General features: G+C 40.6%; 2 protein-coding genes across 3 annotated transcripts in view; one reads left to right on the top strand and one right to left on the bottom strand.

The window, feature by feature from the left end:
• septin8a (septin 8a) overlaps positions 1 to 15,740 on the bottom strand; it is a 37,601-nt gene extending 21,861 nt beyond the window's left edge. The window contains exons 1-4 of one of the 2 annotated variants that reach the window (XM_085175483.1): positions 15,425 to 15,740; positions 6,756 to 6,870; positions 6,282 to 6,477; positions 3,849 to 4,035 (exon numbers count right to left, since the gene is read on the bottom strand). In XM_085175483.1, the coding sequence (XP_085031609.1) occupies positions 3,849 to 4,035; positions 6,282 to 6,477; positions 6,756 to 6,870; positions 15,425 to 15,454 (528 nt within the window). In that variant the 5' untranslated portion in view covers positions 15,455 to 15,740. The remainder of the gene's footprint in view (positions 1 to 3,848; positions 4,036 to 6,281; positions 6,478 to 6,755; positions 6,871 to 15,424) is intronic. The other variant, XM_085175484.1, reaches the window with a different exon arrangement.
• A 2,407-nt stretch (positions 15,741 to 18,147) lies between these two features.
• On the top strand, positions 18,148 to 24,341 carry sowahaa (sosondowah ankyrin repeat domain family member Aa). The gene has a single exon (XM_085175482.1). The coding sequence runs from the start codon at positions 18,285 to 18,287 to the stop codon at positions 19,833 to 19,835; it is 1,551 nt and encodes a 516-aa protein (XP_085031608.1). The 5' UTR covers positions 18,148 to 18,284; the 3' UTR covers positions 19,836 to 24,341.
• The last annotated feature ends 3,042 nt before the right edge of the window (positions 24,342 to 27,383 follow it).

The following is a 27,383-nucleotide window of genomic DNA, read 5'->3' as shown; positions in this document are numbered from 1 at the left end:
GATTTATGGACGCTGCTGGATAAGAAGATTCTGGGAAAGTCGCAATAAATCTACAAATATAAAAAATAGATGTTTAGCAAGATGTTTTCAAGCACGCCCTGGAAGCCTAAATAATACCTGATGGCAATAAAAGCAGGAACACAACAAATGTCTCACAGACTTAGATAAGGGTTTAAAAGATCTCAAACCTGCAAGCTGCCACTGCCTGTGGATAACGTCACACAGCACTGATGTGAGAACAGCGTAGGCATGGTCTGGAGGACTCATGGTAAGTGGGCAGCATGACGTGTCCTGTCCCATGCACAGTCTACTCAGGCAACAGCTTCTCTTGAACCAAACAGAGTATTTTCAGTACCACTGTGTGCTATATGTAAGGAGCGGACAATGCCCTGACCTGATTGTGCCAACACTGTTCAAAGCTCATGTGGAAAAACGGCACTACAAGAGTCAGGAAGCAGACTTCTTATTACTTTTAGAACCCCAGCATGTAATGTGTCCTTTCAGTAACGCTCCGTCAAGCCTCTCCCTCTATTTTTACTTTGGAAAACATCTCATCTGCCACAAACAGGAAAAACGGTATAACCAAAAACAGCAAAATGGAACCTAACCCAGCCATGTGACAGTGGATTACATCACAAATTAAAAAGGTATTCTTAAAGTTAAGCAGGAGGCATGAATCATTTCGCCGAATAACCTCAATAAACTCACTCTTTTACATTCTTTAATTTAAAAAGTTAAGTAGAAATGTTTCCCATCCGTCAACAAAAAAGTTAAAACCTTCATTTAAAACAAACGACACTCCTTTCAGACTCTTATCTCTCTTCCTGCCTTCATTTACTAAAAACCACATTTTACTTTACAGGCCTTGTGTGGGGAGGGCTGATTCGTTAACAAGAAAAACACCATTGTCTGGGTTAGACAGAAAAAAATACACAGACTGAGGGAAAAGCTGTTTCTGGTCTCTTTCCCTGGTTTTTCCTGTGACAACACTATCTGTCAGAGGGGACAGATCTGTTCATTTATCTGTTTCAGTTCCAGATACAACTTAAGATTTACACACAATGTAATGATGCTTTCTCTGACAAGGATATGTCTCTGCATTAAATTTGATATTAAAAACACACAGCCCTGATTTATTGAGCCATGAAAAAAACATAACAATTTCCAGCTTCTGGGATGTTTTTTTTTTAAAAGCAATTTTCTTGGTTCTGCATGTTTAAGAATTAGATTTTAGGCTGTAAACGCGTCTGTAATCTGTTGAAAACTAACTGGTATAAAAAACTGAATGCGAAAACATAAAATAACTTTGTTAAAGCTATTTGGTTTATTGTCTTGGTTTATGCAAAACAAAGTAGGCACTTTCCGTGGTCACCCTCCAGATATCCAGAGCCCATAAACATGAAATAAGACAGAAATCTCATAAATGTGCAAAGGCTGAATGTTGTTTGGTTTGCAGGGGTCTTAAATGTTGCCTCCAAATCTATCTAGAAAGAGAACCTTGCACACACAAAGTCCATCTGCCCTGTAAAACACAGCAGTGTCACTTCCACATTGCAGTTACTCAACACTGGCTTGTTTTCAGATACAACAGCAAACACACTGCACATTGTGGAAAAATTGCTGGGACAGAGCCACTGAGATCAGAGTGGTACTCATCGTGAACACCCGCATTCTCACTGGTGGGTTCTGAATTGTGTAAATCATTAAGGATAAAAAATAAAGCCTACATTTCTTCCGGTTTAATCCGGAAACACTTTGTGAATGTGTGCAAAAAAAATGTTTAAAATGTGTATATATAAAATGTCTCTGATTGTTACACTGGAGAATCAAAAGAAAAAAATGTTAATCATATGGATCTACATAAGGTTTAGGCTGTGGTAGCTGCTCTGCTACAGTATATTTAGCTCAGGTAAGTTGGATGAGTCAAAGCAGAGGCCATGGCTTGGCTGTGTTCACTGTACTCATTTGGGTGGTATAAGGAGACAGTTGGCAAACGTAGCGTGCCAGGTTTTGATCGTTCTGTTGGCACATCAAGACAGCACACGGGCTTGGTGGTCAGCGCCATCGTTTCACAGCAAGGAGAGTCCTAAATTTGGATTTCTGTCCTTTTCTAAAGTTCGTATAGGTTCCTTCACAGGTTAGGTTAGAACTCCTGTATCCCTAAAGGACAGTTTTAGTAAAAATACCAGAAGCACTAGTTTAATTTTGTAATAAAAAAGTACTTTGAAAACAAAAGAATAAACCCTTGGGTTTTTAAGAAAGGGTTTAATATACTGAATCAAATTTGTTCCTGAAAGCTGAGGACTGAGTTAAGAGCCGTTGCATAAATTATTTATACACTTTTTCTGATGCCATAAAACTATTAAGTGTCCCTGTAGAGCGGCATTTGGCTGAGGTATCTAGTTTTTATTATGAAGAGTATCGAGAGACTTCTGGCAGAGATGGCTTGATTGTTGGCAGGGGAAAGCCAGCGGGGTTGGTCACAAGCTGACCATCTGCTTTATTCTGGATTTATTATCACTGCACCAATAGAAACAAACAGAGACAAAGCTACCACTTCATCAGCTCTACAGCAGTGCTATTAGGAGTTAAATAGACTGAAAAACTAATCGCAACCACTGCAGATCAATCTGAATGATCCAATAAAATTTGATTGTTGAACCTTACAGTGTATTTTTTGGTATAATCTCATACAAATTCACAAAAATTGGCTTATGGCTTCCACATAAAGCTTTGTAAGTGAAATGTGACAACTCCTGTGTGAGTTTACTGCCTCGCAGCTTTAAAGTTAAACGAGCTCCTGCAGAGCTGAAAATACAAATCTCCTCTTTCACCGTCATTCACTCCTCTGGGTTTTGTCTGCTTCATAATGTCTTACAGCTCACCTCCCTGGCTTTTAATAATTTATTTTATTAAACTGTGAAAACAGGAATAAAATGACAAAATAAACAGATAATAAACAGGCAATGCCCACTTAATACAATGAAAATAGAAATAATAAAATAATAAATACAAATGGCTCGAACTTAATGGCTCCAAACTGACTTATCTGGCTTGTCTAACTATGTACACCACAGTAACTCCGCCCCTTTCCCCTTCTTTGCCCCAAGTGCTGTTTTGATGAGATTTTTTTTTCCATTTGTTATTTAATGAAGGCAATCCCAACAACTGCATCTCCAGTGAGATACACTCATCACATACAGCAAATCATAGATCCATGGAGCAATAATCTGTGCAGTAATACTCACAACAACAATGAAAAAGCCACAAATCAATGTGTTCCTGAATCGGACTATTGACTGTTGTACAGCTGTGTGCTGACCTGCAAACATATACCAAACTCAATCTCAGAGTGAAGTAGAGGGTTGTGATGCTGATGTATTGGAAGCAGAGTAGTTTAAACTGACATAAATATCTTTTTATAAATAAGAATCTGTCCCTTAAAACACCAAATCAAATATTTTCACTATGCTGGCTTTTTAGGTGTAAAACTAGTCATGGAGAGGTTCTCTTTCCCCAAATCACGACTATTACAGTTCAAACCATTAATACTTTTCCACAGAAATAGCCAAATAGATTCAGCCTAAACACGGCCATGTGAACTCTTCTTGAAATCCTAAAAGATGAAATGGAAAGTCACTGGAACATTTTTGTTTCAACTTTACTCTTCTCTTTTGGGATCCAGAGTCCACACCCTGGTAGGCAGATCAGGGATGCCCTCGTTTCAGTGAAATTCAAACCAGTCACACGGAAAGGGAAGTCTGACTTCAGACTAATATTATTCAAACACACTTTCATTTTTCCAGAGGGAAAATATAGATGCATGCTTGTGTGTCACATGTGCGTACCTTGCTGTCCAGTTTTTTCATAGTAACGAGGTCCAGGGACTTGAGGGAGTGTCCTGTCGGGGCAATGAAATAAAGGCAGATGTGGATCCTGGTGTCGTGGTAGTTAAACAGCGAGCGTTTGATCTTCAGCTCTTCCTGGAGATAGTTTTCAAACTGAGTGTCAATGTAGTCAACAATGGGTTTGTAACTGTGGAGAGAGGAGGGGAGAAAAGAGAAACCGTTAGGATTTATGTCTGTGGGTCAAAGCTAAATATTTGTCTTCTTGTTCATGCGCTGGTAATGAATATGAAAAGGGAAAGGGGACTTTTCACAGGGAAAGGAAAAGACACATATATGTTTTCAGTAACTGTGTGATCTGATTCAATGCCAAGATCTCAGCTTAGAGTTGCACAGCTTAGTGCTGCATGAAATTTGTGTTCAGCTTATGGAAGGTCCAGTTGAAACTAATGAAAAGAGGCTCCAGAAAACATCGCGTCCTCTCTCTCACAGAGCTGTGACCGCTTTCGGAGCCTTTAAGTGTCACCAGTAAATCAGTGAAGGGCACGAACACAAAGTAACACATCGTCTTCTTTACAGCCTTTTCTCCTCGAGCATTTGCGAGAAAGGACAGGAGAGATGGGGAGTGGCTTTAATGCTACACCACTTGCTCACAGCTACTTGACTATACAGCTAAATGTCAGAAAATGTTACTTACATTGCATTAAAATAACACATTTTTGTTGGTTATTGCTCTAGTACAGTTGGTTTCTATAAGCTGTTTTCAATCTTTTAACCACAAAAGCCGGTGACCAGCCTCATTGGGATGTTTTGAATCACATTCACACCAGACTTGTTTATTTGAGTCTGCAGCTTTAACTCGTTTCATTTGGGAAGATGAGAAGAAAACCATTAGAAGGAAGCCACGTGCTTAAATAAAAAACTAAGCGAACTGTTGGTTCATTAGTCATAGTAGATAACATCACACAGTCATAGTCTGGTTCTCACATGAACACTTGTCATTTTCTGGCTATATATCTCTACAGTTATGATCATCTATATATGAGATGTTCAGTAAATTTGTTTGTATTGAACAGATGTCTCCAGGCAAATTCCTTCGTTTATCTCATGCTGTTATATTTGGACACTGCACAACCAACTCAAACACTGTATGTTTTTCTTGCTCCGGATAGTAGACATGCTTGAAAACAACTGCAACCAGTGTCAAGCATCTTTAACACCTCCTGAATCCATATTCAGTCACATAGACTTCAAAGTGCCTCAGAATGACCAAAATGCAACCCAGATGCTCATGTTTAACATGCGTCTGCAAAAGTAAAAGTGATAATGATGACAGTTTGTCTTTAGAAAACAACGAACTCTGAGAAACAAGCCCGAAAAACAGGGCTAAAAGGACATAACTGTTTTGTTTTGTTTCTTTTAGAATTAATAGGAAGCAGTTCCCTTGTGTGCTCTGGAAAGATGCAGTTTAACACTAAAGATGGAAAATCGTGACACAGTCCTGTTACGTTTAATCTAAGGGCTTGAATGTGATTTCTACAAACTCTCTGACCTAAAGCCAGTAATTCCAAGTTTTTCCTGTTAACCATCACCATACACTACTTCCATCTTTGCTAAACATGACAAATAACTGAAAATGACATCATCTTGTCGACTGTTCAACTCCGGATGTGCCACTTCACTGATGTTTTACAACTCAAAAGTGACACATAAGTAGAACTGGAAAAAAATGTATTCCATTCCCTCAGCTTGCAACATGTTTACAGTCATCTGTCCTCTCACTTCACATCCATCTTCAATCTTCTCTGAGGAATGCACAAACTGTGACCTTTTGAAGCTCTCTCAGTGTGCCGTTACACTCCGCTGCAGGCTCTGTCCTTCGCCATGTTGGTTTAAACGGTCTACAGAGAAAGCTGCTATCAAAGAGTGTGAGAGTGCTGCTTGCTGGCTAGGCCACAACAAGTACACTTCATTCCACAGCTGAATGTTAAAATAAACAAATCAACAATTTCCTCTTTATTTCGCCAACTTCCTTCAATTTCGGCCTTTGGAGGCACCATAAAATGTGCAGAAGTCTGGACTGACAGTGGTTTGTGTGTCTGGGTCACTCATTTGCCTATGTAAGCATCTTTTCATTAAAAACGCGTTAATGTCATTTTGCAGCTTGCAGATTTTTGGGGAAATACTTACAGGGAAATCTGCTTTTACAACAGACCAAAGGAAATCACAGTCAATTCGGGTTTTTTTTACTTCTGCTTTTGGCTTATGGGATAATGCAGAGATGTATTTGTGATCACCATTGTTAGTTTTTGTTGCTGGTTACCCATGGTACCCTTGGTTGTGGGTCAGTTTAGACTCCACTGCACCATTGGGTAACAAGCAGGTCTGGATACTTTGTGAGGCACTCTGGGCTGCATGTATGTGCACTTAGCTCACCTATCCTCTTTGTTGATCTGATCGCCAAAGCCAACCGTGTCAACGATGGTCAGTTTGAGGCGGACGTTGGTTTCTTGCAGGTCGTATGTTCGAGGCCGCAGATACACGCCGTTCTGGTAATGGCTCGCCTCTTCGTTCTCAAACATGGTGTTAAAGAGCGTGTTCATTAACGTCGACTTTCCGATACCAGTCTCCCCTGTGAACGGTCGGAAGCAGAGAGAGAGATGGAGAAAGAGAGAGTGCGTTAGCATCACTTGGGAGTACTTCATCAGCTTTCAGACATCGATTTTTATTGCTGTAACAGAAGTGTAAGCCAGTGTATTACGTTCATGTCAAGAAATACAACACAGTGCTGCTGTTTGTTATTTATCTTTGTAGCTAAACATGTCACTCAGTGCAAAGTAAATCAACACGAGGGCCAGAGGGACTCTGGAGAAATGTACAGTAGTTACACATTCTCTGTCCGATACTCACCTACACATAGGATGTTGAAACAAAAACCCTGCGTGACCGATTTGCTGACCAGCTGCTCAGGGAGGCTGTCAAACCCAACATGGCCACCCAAACTGAGGTTACGCTTCTCTTCATTCTACAGGACACACACAAAAAAAAAACCATCAGAAGTGTGGCGGATGTCAGGAAAACACATGGCCGAGTCATTATTCAGAAGAGGATGGCACAGATACTGAAGCGCTCACATTCCAATGCGAGGAAACATCAAAGACCTTCTGCTCATTCTGCACATGTAAAATCCATCACATTATGAGTTAGGTAATCAGAGCCTGCAGTAAGGATGAGCTTCAAGAATAATCACTCAGAAGCACAAAGAGGAAAGACATGCTTTAACAGACAGAGGAAGGAAGTGATTATATTTGTATGGAAAATGGAATAAGGCACTTGAAAACATGCAAGATGCAAGTTAGCAGCTTGTTTTATAGAAAACCCCAATGTGAACATTTCAGAACCCCACCAGTCCAAACAGGCTCATAATCAATATATCAGTTATTACACACTATAATAGAAATATATCGTTAATAGTGGGATGATAACAGCAGGTACAGAAGAGGCACCCGGGCTGCCTTATCTGCAACGTCCCTGCCACTTCAAGAGCAGCTGGGAGATTTAATCCCTCTACTTCGAACCTCCGCCCTGCTGGAGGTGCATTGTGCGCCTCTACAAAGAAGCACCCACAGGGCATCCTTATGAGAAGGCTAAATCAGCTCAACTGACTCATCTCACCGTTTAGGATCACGGGGATATTTCAGCAGGCTGTATCAGTGATCTTGCTCTTTCAGTCATTTCTCAAAGCTCATGACCATCGGTGACATAGATCGAACAGTAAATCAAGTGCTTTGACTTCTGATTAAATTCTCTCCCCACTGCTGAGGTGAAGTAAGATGCCCACAGATGCCCAAAGAAATGGCCACAGAAGTATTTAACTTAAAACACAAAAGTTAGCTATGCACAACAAACTAAAAACCACCAGAAATGAAAACAAAAAACAACAACAACAAATCAGGAGGGTTGTAACCTTTTTTCACATTTGATCTAGCTCATTTAACCAATCTCAGCCGAAGAAGAGAGTTAAAGCTGTACAAGAGGGCCAGCACCTTGAGATGAATAGGGCCACCCGATCTCATCTGGCTGAGCCACGAAGGACTGCATACTTGAAAGCTGAAGTCACCAAGCACAGGCAGCTGAGAGCAGAGCACAGCCAACAATACAGAACTGAGAGGTGGAGGCAGGCTCCGAATACACAGAAGATGACTTTTAAACCTAACTGAACTGCATAATACAAGCTGGAAAGTGTGTGTGTGTGTGTGTGTGTGTCTGTGTGTGTGTGTTCAGGGGTTTCGGGGGGGGTGAACGAGAAAACAGGGCTTAATGTGTCAGGCAACACAGCTGGAGTAATCCAACAAGAGCTGAGATAGGCAATACTGAGCTGAGCTGCAGCACATTGGGGAGATTACTATACTACACTAGCATGTGTTAAAAGTAATAAATATCCTATATGCATTGATAATATGAATATTATTTAGATGTTTTAAAATGCACTAATGTTTATTAAAAAAAACATGCTAAACAAAGACATCAATTTCACTGCAAACCCCACAGCAACAGACAGAAACTCCCTTCATTACATATCGTTCTGAATTTATTAATGAACATTGTATTTATAAATGTGAAAGGGAGCAATAACACAATAATTGTGCATTGAAATAGGTGCATGACAGACTGAATATATTAGTATGCTAAAACAAGGGATAAAGCCGGTTTCAGTTGTGTGCACTATAGCTCCCTAATCATCTTCGATTTCCAGTTCGAGCAGTTTATACAGTTTATACAGCTCTTGTTCTTAAGTCTGAATATGTATATTGTAAGTCGCTTTGAAAGAAAAAAGCAATGAATAACTGCAACGTTTGCAGGAGTTGGTTTCAGGTTCACTGAGATGAATGAGAGGAAGAGGCTGCGGCCATTCTTTCTTTGTTATTCGCTGTAAACTCAGACCTTGTCAAACAACATTAGTCAGCATTGGTAGTCAGCCTGCTGAATGAATGAAGCCGGGTAGAGATGTTCAGATAGAGCAGTGGTTCTTAACCTGGGTTCGATCGAACCCTAGGGGTTCGGTGAGTCGGTCTCAGGGGTTCGGCAGAGCCTCCGCCGTGCATGTATGCACGCACGGCCCATTTTGTGCACCAGTAAAAAACATATGTATGTCTTGAATTTGAAAAAAATCGTATTTTATTTTTCACTAAAGAGGGGTTCAGTGAATGCGCATATGAAACTGGTAGGGTTCGGTACCTCCAAAAAGGTTAAGAACCACTGAGATAGAGGGAAGGGAGCAGACTATGATATTGTGCCTGTAAGCGAAACTAAACTCTGGATTCCTGAGTAGGTTTTAAAATAGGAGTTAAAAATTTACATAAGCCTGTATTTATCCAGGAAATTATAAATAAAGGCTTGCGTGCTGCTTTTCCATAAACACTTTTGTACTTTAAATTCTGAAAATGTGTACTTTCGTTTGTAAGTGTACTTCTTCAAGCTCACAGTTCCTATTTAATACTTTTCTAGACATTTAGAGCATAGCTAAGCTTAAGGAGGGTTTTTTTGTAACTTGTAAACCTGCTTCTGTGGATATTCCTCCAAACTTACTAAACCACAATGGTGAAACAAAAATTCAGAAAAACAACAGGGAGTCTGACTCACTCTGGATCATTTTGGGTTGACCTCCTACACTGAACCTAATCACGCTGTCAGTAGCGCATGATTTTTGTGTGTAAGTGAGCGACACATAAGAAGCAGATGGAGCCCGTGAACGGCTGCTGCAAAATGAGCGCCCAGGCCTGACCAAGAGTGTTATCTTTTAGGAGAAGACAGCACAGAACTGCAGACGTGGACACAAACTCCCCAAGCTGTCACTCGACTGGCTGAGTGTATGCACTGGACTGACTGCAGGAGGAAGCACTCAGTTTCCTTAGTGTCCTTAGTGCAGTAAAACCGCTATCCAGCCATGTGCAAGTACTGCACTTTAAGTAAAAACTTAATGAATCAAAGAAGTTGGAAAAATAAAAATGGACTGCAATGACATTTCATTTCTCAAAAAGAAAAACAGTGCAGAAATAGCTCAGATAGAGAGTTGAGAGTTGATAAGAAACTCATTTATTGCAATGAGTGCAAGATGTTGCAGAACTAAATAATGTGTTAAATAAAGCACTTTAATTTCAGCTGCCAAAACACTGCACATTTTATTGTTAATATAGATTTATATTAGAGATTATATATTTAAGATAGATTTCACTTAAGCAAAGTGTGACGTACAGCCAAAAAATAATATTATATTAAACATTTCTCCATCTTTGGTATTTTTCAGGGAGGCATTAAAGGATTGCCAAGTTCACTATACATTCTTTTCACCCTATGTAATTCAAGCCAACTTTAACAACATGACATATCTAAAAATAAACCTGCCTGTTTTTTTTGCTTTCTGGTCCATTTAGATTTGATGTCGAGAACATAATAACACCCATCAGAAAATACAGGATGTATAACCAACAGACAAGAACAGTTAGGGAAACTATGAGGTATCTGACTGTCCACCCACCCACCCGAGCTAGCTCGGAAGAAGAGAAAAGCAGCAGCACAAAGTATGTCAGGAATGAAAAGCTTCTGGTTAACTGTCTCAGGGTGAAGAGACAACACAGTTCCCAGGCCACCAGGAAATGGTTGCACAGAAGAGGCCCCAGGTGGCTCCAAGTGAAATGAGCCACAAACAATATGGGCTAGGTCACAATGCTGCTCGCTCGAAACTAGCCGAGTTACTAAAGCCTTTTATTATTGTTGCAGATGAAAATCCGATGTGAAACAAAAAGAATGGCACAAGTAAAGGTAATTAAAGGTAATCAGTTTCAAGGTCCTCACCGTCACATCTGCATGGTCTACTGGGTCACCCAAAAAGAGTTGATACGTTTTTTTTTTTTAATAAAACCTGTGCAAAAACTAAAAGTAAAGCTCTAATCTCAGTTTGTTCTGTAGTATGTGTATCCTGCACTGCAACCCTAAAGTCGGTGAAACACGTAACCATTTTCATTGTATATTCTGCCACATGTTTAGTTATGATTGTTTAAGCTACAAAATAATGAACCTCTGCACGGGATCACTTAATCAGGGACCGAAATACTGCTCGTCTGCCGCTCTTATCCAAGCTAGTTCTTTCTTTAAAAAATGCAACTCAGTGCTACAAAGCTGTGGATATTCAGTGAATTTCTGGGCTCTAACCAAGCAAGCCGTGAGATCATTTTTTCAAAAGTTCTAATAAATACGTGATTCGGATCTGACCTGATATAAACTCAGGCAAAAACCAAGCTCGGTTTCATGTCCCCATCAGTCCACAGAAACACCCGGTCACCGGCCAAGAGTCGGCCCCTCCCTCTCTAGCCATCTTCTTTTCAGCTGTCTTCCAGCCTTCTGGCCTACATCCCCGCCTGACTGGTGTCTGCAGCTTGTGTCTGCCTCAGTGAACCTCCACCTGACAGACAGCAGCAACCACGCACAAGCACACAGTTGCAGCTCATGTTTGTGTGTTTGTGGGGGAAGAAAACTTCACACATTACTACTACTACTTTAACATCTTGATGTAAAATTTGTTTAGATATAGTTTTTCTGTTAGCAAAGACAGAATTCATCCACTTGAATGTGGCATGAAATGAAATGACTTTTATTGTGATTCAAACTGTATATACTGTATTAAGCTTTTGCAGGTAATGAAAGTGCAAATGACATTTTGGGGGCTTCTTGTCACACTTTGGGTTTGATTTGACTTAGCATCTGTGAAGGGAGGAGGCCACAGGACAGCCTCAGTGACAAACCCACACACGCACACATTTATCACTCTTTAGCTGAAGTGGCTGCTGACTGGTGTTTCCTGTCCAATGAGAGCTGTGTAAGTTCATGAAAGTGTAACTCTACTTTCAAACTGCCAGTACACAGTATTAACATGTCACACTTTTGAAATCAATAACGTACTTTATAAATTACGTTACAAATATTTTTGCATCTTATTCCACGTCATCAAGCATGAAATGCTGAGTGAGGTGTTTTTGCGTTACTGTCAGGTCGAACCACACCTACAGACTTCTGCTCCACCGGTTCTCAGCAGCTGCCCATGCTGGCAGCTATGTTATAATGGTAAAAATGTTGACGGTTGAGATTTGAATGACATGTGACTCCTCTTGTCTTTTATGCTATTATAACCTGCCCCACGCTCATGAACATGCTTACATTACTACTGAGCCTCACCAGTAGTAACACCATCCATGCCGAACAGGAAAGACAAAAGGGGAAAAAAAGGAGTGACAGATGGGAAGTTGAGACAGGAACCATTTTACGAGACAGATGCACAGCATACTTATCTTTATGGGGTTCCTTACTAAGTATGTTTTTGTTTTTAACTTATCCTATCAGCCACAAAAGCAATGTTTTGTAGGTCAGAGGTAAAAGTGGAATAGATTGGATTAGCTTTACTCTCACCCATGCATGCTAAGTACAATATAAGCCTTCTTGTTTTAAGATCTTATACTAACTAGCAAACACGTTGTTGAATACTTCTGGTTGATACTTCAAAGTTGATTTAATTCAAAAATGTGGATCCCAAAGTAGAAAAACTCCAGGACGTAAAATATGTAATTTGCTTTGTGTGCTAATTTTGAATGAAGTAAGAGCTTGTTTTGGCTAGTCATATAAAAGGAAAAGGAGCAACCAACTGCACAGTCCATGCATAAATATGATTTTGACTTAAGAATCTACCTTAACGCAGTTTTCTCTTCTGCCCTTCTTATTGGTATTTACTGATGAAACTGGAGGGACCCTACCTTCTGGTTTTACCGTCCACTCTGCCAAAAATGGCCAAATTAGTTCTGGGTTAATGAGCTGATGGTTGACTTAATTTTAAAAAACACAAATATTCATTTGGAGCAAATTCCATAGAGAAGAACAAAAGTTTGATTTAGAAAACATGATGTTTGGAGCTGATGCCAATTTGAATTTTTAAGGAATAAATATCACAATATTGATGTACTGGACATCATAATGTATACATGCAACAGCTACTTTTCGCTGCTCCCCTATTCAAAAGGGATCACCACAGCGGGTAGCTCCGCACGTTTAATTTGGCAGAGTTTTTACACCGGACATCCTTCCTGACACAAGCCCAAAGGCATTTGCGTTTCCTCCTGGGATGGAACTTGGGATCTTTCGCTTGTCCTGCGAATGTTTAAACCGCAACTCAAATATAATATGTGAGTTACACTAGAAGGGGAAAATAACTTCGCAGCAATGTGGTTTACTAACCCGTTAGCATCTAAACACGAACACACTGCTCATCTCCACGCTGTCTGCTCAGCTGTGGTGTGCACCCTGCTCCATGTGCTGCAGGGTGCACAACTTAGCCAGAGAATCTTTTTCTACATCCAGACATATCAGCGTACAGTTTCATATATCAGATCGGCTGTAGGTATGGGAGCGTGTCAAGCCGCCAGTCTATCCGGTTCAGCTGTTCATTGTGGACCACACTTTGTTACATTTCACTGATAACTAAGAAAATAACTGAGCTACATACATGGTAAGCCTCATTCAGCCTGTGCTGACATCATTTTGCAAATTTAACCTCAGTATATAAAGAATTGGGAGACAGATATTGACTCATCACAGCTGAGGCTGCAGCTTGGATGTCATGATTCATCCGATTCACCAGGTTTGACAAGCTTGCCCGAAGGCCATTTAAGCCCCACAAGTTCTATATACAGCTTACAACGCTGATGGCAGTAAACTTGAGCCACACTTTGACCTAAACAATGTGATACAGGCGTGTTCCTTCTTGTTCCAGGATGTGTTTCATTAACAAATGCATGTGCAACTAGAGCACCAGCTGTATGAAGACATTGTAAGCACAAGTTGAATAAGCTTTTAAAAGAGCAAGGACCTGCCTGCTCGCCTGCTTGAGTCCTTACTCCACATCTCTTGGCTTTAAGCACTTTATGGAGCTAATTTCATTTCACGCATGCAGTCCTCACGGGAGAGACAATACTCTTCAGGGTCAGTAAGCACTATGCCTCCTGAATGTGCTCGGGCTTTTTTTTTTTTTTTTTTTAAATTGCATCCAAATTAAAATGAACATCATTATTTTTATGCTACACACTCTAATGCAATCAATAATCGTGAACGACACACATTGGTAGGCAGTTGGCTTGTATTGATCACTTCATGTGGATCCGGCCTAGAAAGTTATCCCAGCGCTACAGGCTCCACCGGATGGGGCTGACGTGGAAAAACAATCCAACCAAGCACACATCTCTATCAATAGCTGGGTGTAATTAAACAGTACTCCCTTTACACAAACTGCCAGGCCAGCAGGTCAGTTTGTTCAATGTGGTCTCACTTAGTTCAGGATGTTAGACAGCTGCATTGCTGCCAACGCCGGCCTGTTTCGCTGCATTCTCAGCATTTTTCTCATTAATCAATCCTCTAAATTTCGCATTCCAAATGAGACATTTTGGAAACTTCCACTGGGCTCTGAGCCCCCATTCCTGGATACCTTCCTAATTTAAGAAATGCGAGGAGTGCAATATCCTCTCTTTATTTCTGGATCCTCTCCGTTTCTTCGCAGACATGTGTTGCATCAATAAGTGGTAGGAGTGGCCGGGAGTGTGTCCTTAATCTCTTTATCCCTGCAAGTCAGCTCTGCTTACAGCCTAACACAGAGATCTTTTCAAGCATCTGCCAAAAAAAGTTAACCACCTTCTCCCATTCATTTGCCACTTTACTACAACATCATCACCATTATTACTAACATCATTCATACACTCACCTATTCTTTGTCATGTGACTTTGTGGGAATTTACAGAGAATTTTCAGGTATGTTTTGCACACTTCACTGTACCTACAGAGTCACACCTGAATGACAACATGGCATGTTACTATGGATGTAATCCAGGATGCATTCCACCCTCAACTGATACTACTCTGCCCAGCCTGCTACTGTGCCACTGTACAAAGCAGTATCATGAACTGACATACCCATGGCTGTAAACATAACATTTTGAGTCTAGAAGAAAAACACAAGTGTATTTATTACTCATCACTGCGATTAATACACCTAAAGAAGTCTTCAAGTGGTAATTTTATCCACTGGCTAGCCAGTGTACATGCCTTACTGTGATTCTCCATGGCGGTTGCAATGTTTGTTTCCTTAATTTCTAACAATCTCAACAGTAAATAGTTTAATGTTTCCATACGCTACGCCCATTCAGCAACGCGTCCACGCGTGTAAACGCAACCGAAGAGAAAAAAATGCATTACATGGCACGACATTAAAAATAGTCAGCTACTGTAGAGTACTTAATTTCCCCATAACTGGGAAAAACACAGTCACCATCACCGAAATCACTCCCACCATCTCGCCGGAGCCCACAGTCCAGGCTCCAAAAGCGGGGGAGGCTTAGCTACATACATACCCACACATAGACAGCAGCTAACACACACTTTTACTAATCACAGCCAAGTGTGGCCGTAGCTGCACTTGCAATGTTTACTGCTCCTAGAAAACAGAGAGGAAAAAAACCAAGGAGCTCCGGATAGCATTTGCTTACCGAAAACACGTCAACGTCCGTGGCAGCCATGGTGCGGAATGTATGGTGTTGGTGTGCTGAAGCAGACCGAGCAGAGGCGAAAGGGAGCAGCCCTTGTGTCTCCGTACTAGCCTGCTAAACTACTGACTGAGCCGAGCTGACAGTGATAGGAAGAGAGGGACACAAGGCGGAGAGGAGCTGCTGAACTGGGCAGGGAGGGCGCTAAGCTAGGCGACGAGAGGACTCCCCGCTACTTCGGTTCTGCTTCGCTCAGACACGCTACAGTTTTTCATTCGCTTTTAAAACGGCACTAGTGTAAAAGAACAACAGTTATTTTATTTATTTTTTATAAACTAATTTATATATAAGCGAAAGGGTGAGAGAGTCGGTTATTACAGTACTTAACGGCTGTTTGACAGAGCACTATTTGCGCATGCGTACGCACATTTCACATTTTTATACATTTTGGCTGTTTTCACATAAAGAAAGCTATTTTTAAGTAGCTTTTCATTATATTGATTATCAAAGTGAACTACAAAAGATGATTGCTATGTAGTTTTTATTAAGCACTAAAGAGTTTCCAGGCGATATAAGAATAAATATTTATACCTAAGTTAAAGTCGAGCGTGAACTATCCCAAGTATAGTTGACATCTTTGGTTGTGACATATACTTTTTCAATATGGCCAGCTTTCTCAATCGCTGCAGGAATGTCATGTTGCACATTCTGCAAGCCAGGACAGGAGCGAGCAGCAGAAATATGTGTCAGTCAGAGATGGATATCATTTAAAAAATACCCAATCATTTGGATGCCAGTCAAAACATGGCATTCATATTTAAATTAAGCTAATTAGGTCAGAGATTGAGTTTACTAGAATGCAGATCAGCCAATCAGAGTTGGAGCAATCCGTCACGTGATGTCGCGATTTTCAATATTTTTCTGTGTTATCTGTCACGCAAAAAATAGAATATGTATCTTGTATGTGTGTATACCAAACTGGCTTTATTCCAGATAAATGAATGGTATTACTATCATGAGTAAGAGCAGTGGTTAAGTTATAAGATACCGTTGCAATAATTAGGATTTCCAAAGAACTAAGTGGCAAACCTCCAGTACTCAAAAGTCAAGCTCACACATGCCACAAACTACAGTTCTTCTAATGGCCACTTGCAGCTCGTTCGATGAGTAAGTCAGTCTGTATTAATTATAATCTTGATGTTAAAGTGCCCAACTTTATCAGGAGAAATAGAAGGAAGGTCAGAAAGAGTTGCACTGTGTCTTTGAGGATCTCAAGAGCACATACTGGGAGAATTAAAAGAAGTTAAAGTGACTAAGCGGCATTTTAAAAGGCTGGTACAAAAAGGCTTTTGGCCTCTATGGATAGTGCCCCCCTTCATTGGGGAGATGCATAACTCATCCATGTGGATACTGGAGTTAGGTGTGTGGCTGTCTGATTGACAGGCACAGTCTGCCATGATAGTGATGTGTTGTATGGCCATGTTGGTGGTGTTCCTGCATCATTATAATAATGTTGGTCCACAATGCTGATGTGATGTCATAGCTTGATGACTGTGATGAGAAAGGACAAAAAAATCCATTTGTTTATATAAAAATCTCTCCTGAAACAAATGTTAAGCATTTCAAGTGTTTTCCTTATTAATTAATGCAATTAAATAATAAAGTTAGGTTTGCTGTTAGCCACATTTAGGTTCCTCATCCTGGTTTGCTTGGGATAGTTTTTCATAGCTTTAGTTAACTTCTTGGTTAATGCTAACTGAATGCTCACACAACATGACTGACCAGTTGTAATGTTTATTCTGGAACAACATTATGATGAAGGTATAAGATATATAAGATAGAAACCAAATTAACCTGGCGATATCAAATAGTATGTGGTGAAATTATCTGACAAATACTATGGCTCGCTGCGAGGTACAGACTATCAAAGAAGTCTTTGGTTCAGTTTTGTGGAGTAAAATTGCAGCAATTTATTAGCAGTCAACAAGATAGGATGGCAACAACAGCCACAGCCACAGCAATGATGCTTCCAATCAGATGGGTGAGGTCACGGTTGCTATGTCCATCTTTTATTTACAGTCAGTGATGGTAACAGATTATATAACCTATATGACATTTTCAAAATACAAAAAATTAATAAAGAGCCCATATTTCATTATAAAATATATGTAACTAGATTGTAACCACAATGATCTATTAATGAATTAATTTATTATTTTAATCTTTAAATTCCATTGTCACAATTGTTTACAACAACTTATTTTGTTTGTTTGCTTTTCTTGAAAAGGGGGAAATTACTTTTTTTAATGTGGCTGCATTAGTTTGTATATTATTATTATTATTATTATTTATTTTTTTACTTTATTATTATTATTATGATTAATATTATTTAAAGTGTAATATTTTCAATGCTGAAGTATAACCCTTGCATATAAAGTATAATCCTCACATTTCATGTTTGTGAGTACAGTACCTACATTTCAACACCTCATGTGAGCCTAATCCAATATTTTTTAGCCTAATTACCAAATATTTTCTCCTTATCATTTATATGTATTTGTAGCCTACGAATAGGAACAAAGTGATGCTTTTTGTTTTATTTTACTGAGGTCTACTTTGTTGATTTACCGAAATTTTTGAGCATAAGAATGTTGAACTACTTTGCTCATAGTAAAATATGTACATACATTATTCAAATTGTCCACGTCCTCACTTTCCCCGGAAAGAGCCTCCTCCAGGTGTGGGGAGGAGAGGGAGCGTCCAGGTAAAGCGGTCTGTACCGTCACACGGATAAAGGTGTAACACACCGCGCAGCTGTAAGGAGCTTTTGGAGCTTTCGCTTTTTTCTTTTACAGCTTTAATAATGATTTTGACACAAGAATCCATCCTGTCTTTGCTGGTGGCGGAGGGTGGAAGAGTGAAGAAATCCGACCTGGTTGATAAGTTCAGAGGGTCGGTGGACACCGCGGATCCCGAAGAAAGAGAACGGAATAGGGAGCTTTTCAAGACTTTTGTCAACAATGTAGCGTTTGTGAAAGAAATCGACGGCGAACGGTATGTTGTCCTGCGGAAAACCTATCAGCATTTGTTGGAAGGTCCAAAGATCCATGTGGAAAAGCCTGAAAATGAAAAGATCCCGCTGACAGGTGAGCAGCAGCGCCCACCTGCGCAGGCTGGAAGCTCTGAGGATCAGGGAGGTGTACAACCAGCTGTTACTGAACCTGATCAGGAAGAGGCAAGTGAAAGTAGTGACCATCCCACAGAACTTCTTTCTCCCATACAGATAGCACTGCAAAGGAGTAAATTTGCAAGTGTACGACTTAAAAGGTCGCTGAATGTTGATGTCCAGCTGCAGGATAGAAAGGGAATTAACTGCTCAAATGCGCCTGTAAAGAGCAAGCCATATGCCTTGCCTCTGAGGATGGCCCCCAGCGCCACTAAAGTGGAGATCCACAAACTTAAGCCTGACCCAGATGAACCCGAAGAACACCCAAAAACGGATGCTTTCAGGGACAAGAGAAACAAACTTAAGCCTGACCCAGATGAACCCGAAGAACACCCAAAAACAGATGCTTTCAGGGACAAGAGAAACAAACTTAAGCCTAACCCAGATGAACCCGAAGAACACCCAAAAACAGATGCTTTCAGGGACAAGAGAAGGATGCCTTCGGCGGAGAGGGGCGGCAGCACCGGCTCACCCCAGCTAAGGAGGGCAGCGAAGAGCACCAAGGCATCAGAGGAGCACAAAGACACCAGGATTCCCTCTATGTTTCCCCTGGAGCACTCAGAGCATCAGTGGCTCGTCAATTGCGCCGCCGGCCACTGGAGTCAGGTTTACGGCCTGCTGCTCAGAGACAACCAGCTGGCCGAGAAGAAGGACTTCATGTCAGGGTTCACTGCTCTGCACTGGGCAGCCAAAACTGGCAACAGCGACATGCTTGTGAAGATTATCGAAAAAGCCAGGCAAGGAGGGGTTCACGTTGACATCAATGCAAAAACACACGGGGGATACACTCCTTTGCACATTGCTGCATTGCATGACAAGCAATATATCATTGGCATACTGGTGAAGGAGTACGAAGCCAACATAAGCATCAGGGACAACTATGGCAAGAAGGCCTACCACTATCTCCACAAAGACGTTTCTGAGTCTGTGAGAGAGATGCTTTGTAAGCCCAAACCCCAGCCGGCACAGGACAGGGCCCTGCATGAGAAAGAGGAGCTGGATTTGTTCCCGGATCTCTCCAAGGGCCTGCATTCAATAAGCCGCCTCTTTCAACCAAACGTGACAGGCCACAAAAAGAAGCACAAGCAGCGGCCGGGGCTGTACTCTCTGAACAACGACCCCATCCAAGAGGAAGAAGACAGCGGCGCCGGCTTCAGGCACAGCCTCATGTCAGATGTTTTTATGTGAAAGCAAAGCTCTTCCCTGACGGAAAACACACCAATGACCTTCAAAGGATTTGGTTAATGCTCTCTTTTTTATTTTTAGCCTACTTTCTGCAGTTATTATTGGAGATAATGATACAAAAACATGTGGAGGGATTCTATAGAAACACAATTTAAGTGGTTAAGATCAAAGAGAAAAGATTTAAAAAACCTCGAGGTCAGCAGACGCTGTGTGTGACGTTACCTGCATGAGGTGAATGTCAGACAATGGTGGCTCCTGTGAGTCGTGGTATTACTCACACAAGTGTGGGCTTTTGTAGGTGTGGCCCCTTTAGTCTGTCTGTTTTCAATTGAACTGAGCTTTAAAGTTGTACAGAGAATTTTCTACTGAGTCATCTCAATTAAGACCAAAGCATCATCACCTGAGAGGAATCTGCGTGTTCAGCAAACTGGTATTAAGGACTAATGTATAATATCACAGCATTACAGTCACAGGAGTTAGCATGTGGAACAATTGTACAGACAAAGTGGAAAAAAATAGTACATCACTACATAACTTCACAGACCAGCTGAAAAACAACAAACTGAATGAATATAGGAAATGTTCCTCTCGGTGATTGAGTTGTTTCATTGTGTTTTTATGAAGCCTTGTCTTCATTTTTGTTGTTTAAGGTGAGAATAACCCTATTTTTTTTTTGTAAAAAAGGAGTCGGTTTAACTTCTAAATACACCCGTTGAGGTGTAGTATGTATACAGTATGTAAAATTTAAGATTATTTCATATCGTGTTTATATATCACATATGGAGTGTTAGGATGGTACTTACGCTTTTCCTGTTTTTTCTTCTGTTTATGTTTTTTATATGAATACTATAGCCAGAATTAACTAAACAAAAATAAATGTAGTGGTTCAGACCAGTATTCCAGTTGATGCCATTAAAAAAATTAAGGTGTCCGTTTATGTAATCGAGCTTCCATGGCCGATAAGTCGTGCTGTTTTTCTTTTAACCACAGACTTTAATCTGGTTGATCTTTTTTTGTTTTTGTCAAAGTACCCGTTCTTATTCTTCTTTTGATTTCAAACTAAAGCATACATACTGGCAGGAAGCGAATGCAGAATGAAGACGTTCTGTTACTCATTTACTGAGATCAAGACTTGACTTGCTCTGTGTTTTCATTTATGAGCAAGAAATGAATGCAGTGCAGTGATCTCACAAAGCAGGCATGCGCAAACAGAAAAAAAGAGAGGAGGTGTTAATTTATAGGGGAATTAAACTTCCAGTAGAGAAAAATATAATTGTTCTGGAAAGAAGAGATTTAAATATCTGTGCCTCTGAGGGCAGGTTTAGAAGACTAAGCTATTCACTGCTTCACTTTAAAATAGATTAATTATTAAAGGCTGTGAAGCATTAAAAAATCCCCCCGAAGGAAGCAGACTCTGGATTTCACTGTAACATAATCAAATTTACAACAAAAAAAAAAAAAAACGGGGGGGGGGGGGGGGGGGGGGTACAACTTGTATCATTCATTAAGGCCGCACAGGTGCTCCATAAATCATTTATGCCCCTGTATTTGCCAAGTAATTCTCCAGGCTTGGCTACATCTCCTGACTTGTCGAGACAGCTGTGATTAAGCCAGGTAAGCATCTGGCATTGAATGTGCGTGGCTGAAAGATCAGAACGAGCTTTGCGTACACTTAACTCAGTGTGTGCTGCAAACTGGAGGTAAACGAGAGGCAGGAGAGAGCGGGAAGAAATAGCAACATTTAGAAATAGTAGGCCAGCTCACTATCCCGCTGTTCGCCTGCCCTTGACTCGTCTCCCTCTGCTTCTTGCGTGTCTCGTTATGTCACTTTCCCAGAAGCGTACATTGTTTGTACGTCAAGATGATGTTTCATCTCAGAGCCTCTGGGCTTTATTAAGCAAATGTTCTTTTCTGTGGCTGCTGCGGGGAGGAAAGTCAACACGGGTTCAGAGAGCTAGGAGAGTCAGCACATAGAGCTGATGTCAAACTGTTAATGCACATAAACATATGAGTGTTTAAGGATTAAACTGTACCATAGAGAGCAATCAGAGCAATCCATAATTAAATGTTGTCCTAGTAATGTTATACTGCTACAAGCCTAAAAGTGCACTACTGTAGCAAACCATAAAGGAAAAAAAACACTATCTGACAGCAAATTCGTAACGGAATAGTTTGGCATTCACACTCACTGGGCACTTCATTAGGTACTGTTCAAATCCTTGTTAACTTTTTACATGTTTTTAATGTAAACAAGCATTAACACAAATGTCTAATTAGCCAATCATTTGGCTGCAACTCAGGCATGTAGACACGGTTCAAGAGGACCTGCCAAGGTTCAAACGGAGCATCAGAATGGAGAAGAAAGATGATTTATGTGAGTGACTTTGAACAGAGCGTGGTTATGGATGTTTCAAGTATTTAAAAAAAAAACTCCTGATCTTCTGGTATTTTTGCCACACTACCATGTTTATGGAGAATGGCAATGGAAAAAAAAGAGAAAACATCCAGTGAGCAGCAGTTCTCTGGGTGAAAATATCTCACTGATGCCAGAAGTCAGAGGAGAATGGCCAGACTGCTTCAAGCTGATGAGAAGGAAACAGTGAGTGAAATGACCACTCTTAAGAACCAAAGTATGCAGGAGAGCATCTCTGAAAGCACGACATGTCAAACATCAAAGCAGAAGAGCACACTGTGTGACGCTTTTTCAGATAAGAACAGGAAACCTATCTACAATGCGTGTGGGCTCACCAAAACTGGATAATAAGATCAGTGTAAACAGCATGAAAGCATGGATCCATCCTGCCTTGTATCAGCAGTTGAGGCTGCTGGTGGTAATGATGTTATGGTGCAGGAGATATTTTCTTGGCACACTTTGGGCCTCTTAGAAACTACCACATTTCTTTAATTTAGCTTTAATAGGTTATCAATGTGTTATTAAATGGAAACAGGCCACTTTGCAGCTCTTGTTCCTGCTTATTACATACCAGGTATTCCCAGGTAATAATCACACTTCTTTAAGTGTGCTTTAATAGGTTATTCACCCTACCTTATATTGTAAGGTAGACTCAACAATAATATGACAGAGAAAACAATCATATGACCCCCTGTGAGCAAATGGTTTGGCAACAGTGGGAAGGAAAAACGAACTTTTAACAGGAAGAAACCTCCAGCAGAACCAGGCTGAGGGAGGGGTGGCCATCAGCTGTGACCAGTTGGGGACCCACCTTCTGGTGCTTCCTGCAGGATAGTGCACCATGTCAAAAAAATTCAAATAATCTCAAACTGGTTTGGTGAACATGGCAATGACTTGACTGTACTGGTGTCCAGTCACTAGATTTCAATCCAACAGAGCACCTGTGAGGTGTGGCAGATCAGGAAATTCACATCATAGATGTGCAGCTGTTAAATCTGCAGTAAGTGTGTGATGCCATTGTGTCAATATAGACCAAAATCTGTGAGCAATGTTTCCAGCACCTTGTTGAATCTGTGCCATGGAGACCAAGGCAGCTCTAAAGGCAAATAGGGGGTCCAGCCTAGTTCTAGCAGGTGTATTGCACACAACCCACATTTCTAATGTCTGTAATTTTAGCAGTAAATTTAATAAAACAACACAAATCAGTCTGTCAGTCTGCCCCAGGGCAGCTGTGGCTACAACTGTAGCTTGCCTCCACCAGTGTGTGAATGTGAGAGTGAATGAATAGTGGAATTGTACAGCGCTTTGAGGTTCTCGAAAAGCGCTATATAAACGCAATCCATTATTATTATTATTATTACAAATGACGCCTGCCAACACCCCCCTTAGTCACATAAAGTGCATATTTATTTCTCTGCATTATGTAATGACTCCTAACAATGTAAGGCAGTGCACCACGGCACGGCAATATTTATTATGGCCCATAATGTTTGACTTTTTTTCATTGCATTGTTGGAAATGTGTAAATTCTGGTAAAATCATAGTTATGTAACATTATGCTGAGAGCTGTCTGTAAGGTGCTCTGTAGATCGAACCACCTCTCAGTAGTCCAGTAATACTGACCTCAATGCTAAAACATATAAATGAATGAACACCTCTGTGACGGTGTCAACAAAATGTATTTATAGATATCATTAAAGCATTTATGGCAGACCAGGTGTACCTAATAAAGTGGATACTGAGTATATTGAGAAAGGCCTGGCATTCATATTGTACACTGTTCAGCAGGAATATATAGTGGCAATAAATCATAGCCATATACCATTTTACCGCAGCCTAGTTAGACTGAGACCAAGCCTTTGTTAGTTTTCATAACCGAGGTGAGTAATGACTGCCAGAAGGTGGAGGCCAACACAAGGTGTGCTGACATTCCTGAGGGCAGAGGGTTCAAAGTTCAGGTTGAAAAGTGAGCTTTAAAACCACTAATCTGAGCTCCTGGCAGAGACATCACTGAGTCACCCACTTTGATAAAGAATCCTCCTCACCTCCTGCAGGCACTGTGTCTTCTGGTCATTTTAACACAGTTATTTGGTTACATAAAGGGGGGGGGGGGGGGGTTGTGGAATATATGCTTGAGTTTTCTGTTTCCTCACATTGCTGTGGATACAGTCGGTGATTATCAGCAGCAAGGCTCTTCATTATCTGGCGCTGTGACAGAACTGCTGCTGCTGTTTCACCATGCTATATCCTCCCGTTTGCTGTCTGGAGTATATCTTTATACTGTCTCTGTAAGGATGCTAAACCAAATTGCCATGCAATCAGCGTCTTGGAAACAAGATCTCGCTTGTTTAGGATGCTCAGAGTTGTGTTGTATGACACCGCTGCTTCTCTGGGAATCTGTTTTGTTTTGTTTTTGTTGGTTTGCAAAGTACTCCAAGTGCTGCGTGGCGTCTCTTCTCGTCCACCTGGGGATTTCTCTGCCACTTTCCAAAACAAAACTGACCATTTCTTTGCTCATTTCATTTTGTGTCTCTTAATAAGCATGTGCTGACATCCTCGAAGGCATCCCACTGACTAAACAAATGGGAGCAGCGAGGCCTAAAAGACACGAATGGCGGAAGACAGCATCAGTTAGTGTTACTTTGAAACCACACAGTCTTTTTTCCATCAGTTAAATAGGATTATATTTCTGTTAATCTTCCTATTGATTTTGGTCCAGACTTTCATGTCATTTGGTATACCTTATATCTGTTTGTTAACACGATTATATAATCAAAGTGAGATACACGACACAACCTCAGTGCATTTAGATATGATCAAGCAGACCAGCTGAAGTTCAAACTGGGCATCAGAATGACGAAGAAAGGTGATATAAGTGATTTAGGTGATTTAACAGAAAATACTGGATATTTTCGTTCCCTGGGTGAAAATATCTTGTTGATGCCATAGTTTAGAGAATGGCCTTCGAGCTGATAGGAAGCCAGTTATGGAGAAGAGCATCTCTGAATGCACAGTATGTCCAGCCTTGAAGCAACTGCATTATAGCAGAAGAAGGTCACACCAGTTGCCACTGTTATCAGCTAAAAACAAACACTGAGGCTTCAAATCCCAGCCTCACTGGAAAAATGCCACGTGGTCCGATGAGCATCAATTTCATTCAGATAGTATAATCAGAAGTTGGTGTAAAGGCCCTAAAAACATGAATAAATCCTGCTTTGTATCAAAGGTTCAGGCTGCTAGTGGTGGTTTAAAGGTGTGGGGGATATTTTTGGCACAGTATTATAGCTGACCATGCTGAAATTATTCGACGAAGAATTAAAGCAGTTCTGAAAGGCAACAGTGGGCCAACCTGCTACAAGCAACAAATAAAGTGTCAAGTGAGTGTAGTCCACATTAATAAAAAATGTATTTTAAAAAATATTTAGTTTACATGCATAGATGATGTATGTATTATCTCCACAATATCATTTTTTAATTAAAAAAATGCAGATTAAGAACAAAACAGGCTCACAGGAAGTTCTCTGCTAGGAAAATTTGGACTTTCAGAAACAATGTGTTGATCTGCCTGTAGAGGGCAGAGGCGAGCTCTGATTTGAAAGCCCAAACAGGATCTCGCATTTGTGAAATAATGAGATCAAATGTTATGTCTGTACTGGTCTCCCACAGTGAATCCTGCAATGGTAGCACCAACCTTAAATCCTATCTTTTTGCATTCCTAGACAAATATGCCATTATTTGCTTTGATGGGGAAAAAAAACAAAGGAGGAATGAGTGTGAGCTTAATTTATTCACAATATTACAAACATGATGGAATTTGGAACTCCAAACAGGCACAAAACAACAACTCTTGACAGAAAACAGGTGTGAGACATGCCAGAAGAGGTGGGTTTACAAATGTCTGCTGCTGGCAGTCGGGACCTACTGAAATGTCTTTGCTTCTCTTGGCTTTAACACAAATTCTCCTCGTATCAGTGTCACAAATCTGCAGTTTTTGGATCAAACCCGCCTTTTCCTTCAGTTAAACACAGCTGTGATTGAAAGAGAGAAACAAGCAGTGACTCAGGAAACCGCGCACACGTACAGTAGCAAAAACCAACATTTATCCGCGTGCAGCCAAGGGTCTTCTGTTTCTCCAAAAATGCCGGTCTTTTGGATTCTTTAGGAATTCCAGCAGGCTGAACGGAACGGCATGCAGCCTCTCTAACACTCCAGCCTTGCGTCAGCACAAAGGCCAAAACAAGCATACGTTTGTTTAGCAAACTGAAGCGGTCAGAGTCATAAATCTCCAGAGAAATGTTTCAGGGGTGGTGGCCAAGGTGGAAAAACTGTTTACCACAAAAACATGGAAATATTTATCCAAGGTAAAAGGGCACGCAGTTACTAAGAAAAATTTAAAATTTTTGAGACTGCTACTGCGTCTTTGTGGTCGTTATTCCATAAATATAACATACATAACCCACAAGCAATACAGTGTGGATGTAAATATATGGATGTATATGTATACATATATATATATATATATATATATATATATATATATATATATATATATATATATATATATATATATATATATATATATATATATATATATTAGCCAGCAGGTGTAGATTCCTGAGAGACGATGACATTTCAATCACCTTCACAGGAGTTTTGCTGAAAGTTAACACGGCAAATACCAAAAGGAGTTCTGTCTTTCTGTTCAACACACACACACATGCAGACAGACACATACACACAAGCACGCGCGCACACAGTGACGATCAGCAACATTAAACAGCTCTCAAAAGTGTTGGACTGAAGGTTCTGTGAGAACAGAAATGTATAAAACTATGAAAACTAGCTGACAGATTTTAATGGGGAAACAGTGGTGCAGTTAAAGGTGAGTGGATGTGCGGGTAAAGTGTGTTTGTACTTTCAGAAACAGCCTTTAACTTAAGAGAAGTGTGTAAAATGAAACAAGCATCACGTGTTTCTAGAGGGGGCTACTTTGTGGAGGTAGAGAACAGGAAACCAGTCTAAGATGCCTGAATTGAAGATTGCAAATTTTTCTCATTAAAAAACTTAAAACAAAAGGCATTTCAAGTATCAAGAATCGGCTATGCGACAAAAGGACATTGGGGAGCAAAGTACTCAGT

This window comes from Neolamprologus multifasciatus, chromosome 10 (genome assembly GCF_963576455.1).
Source record: "Neolamprologus multifasciatus chromosome 10, fNeoMul1.2, whole genome shotgun sequence".
NCBI classification, from domain to species: Eukaryota; Metazoa; Chordata; class Actinopteri; order Cichliformes; family Cichlidae; genus Neolamprologus; species Neolamprologus multifasciatus.
The sequence above is the reverse complement of the archived record's forward strand: the minus strand, read 5'-3'. Positions and strand labels throughout refer to the sequence as shown.

Coding starts and splice junctions, on each gene's coding strand:
- sowahaa (XM_085175482.1), top strand. CDS start 18,285: ATGATTTTGACACAAGAATCCATCCTGTCTTTGCTGGTGGCGGAGGGT.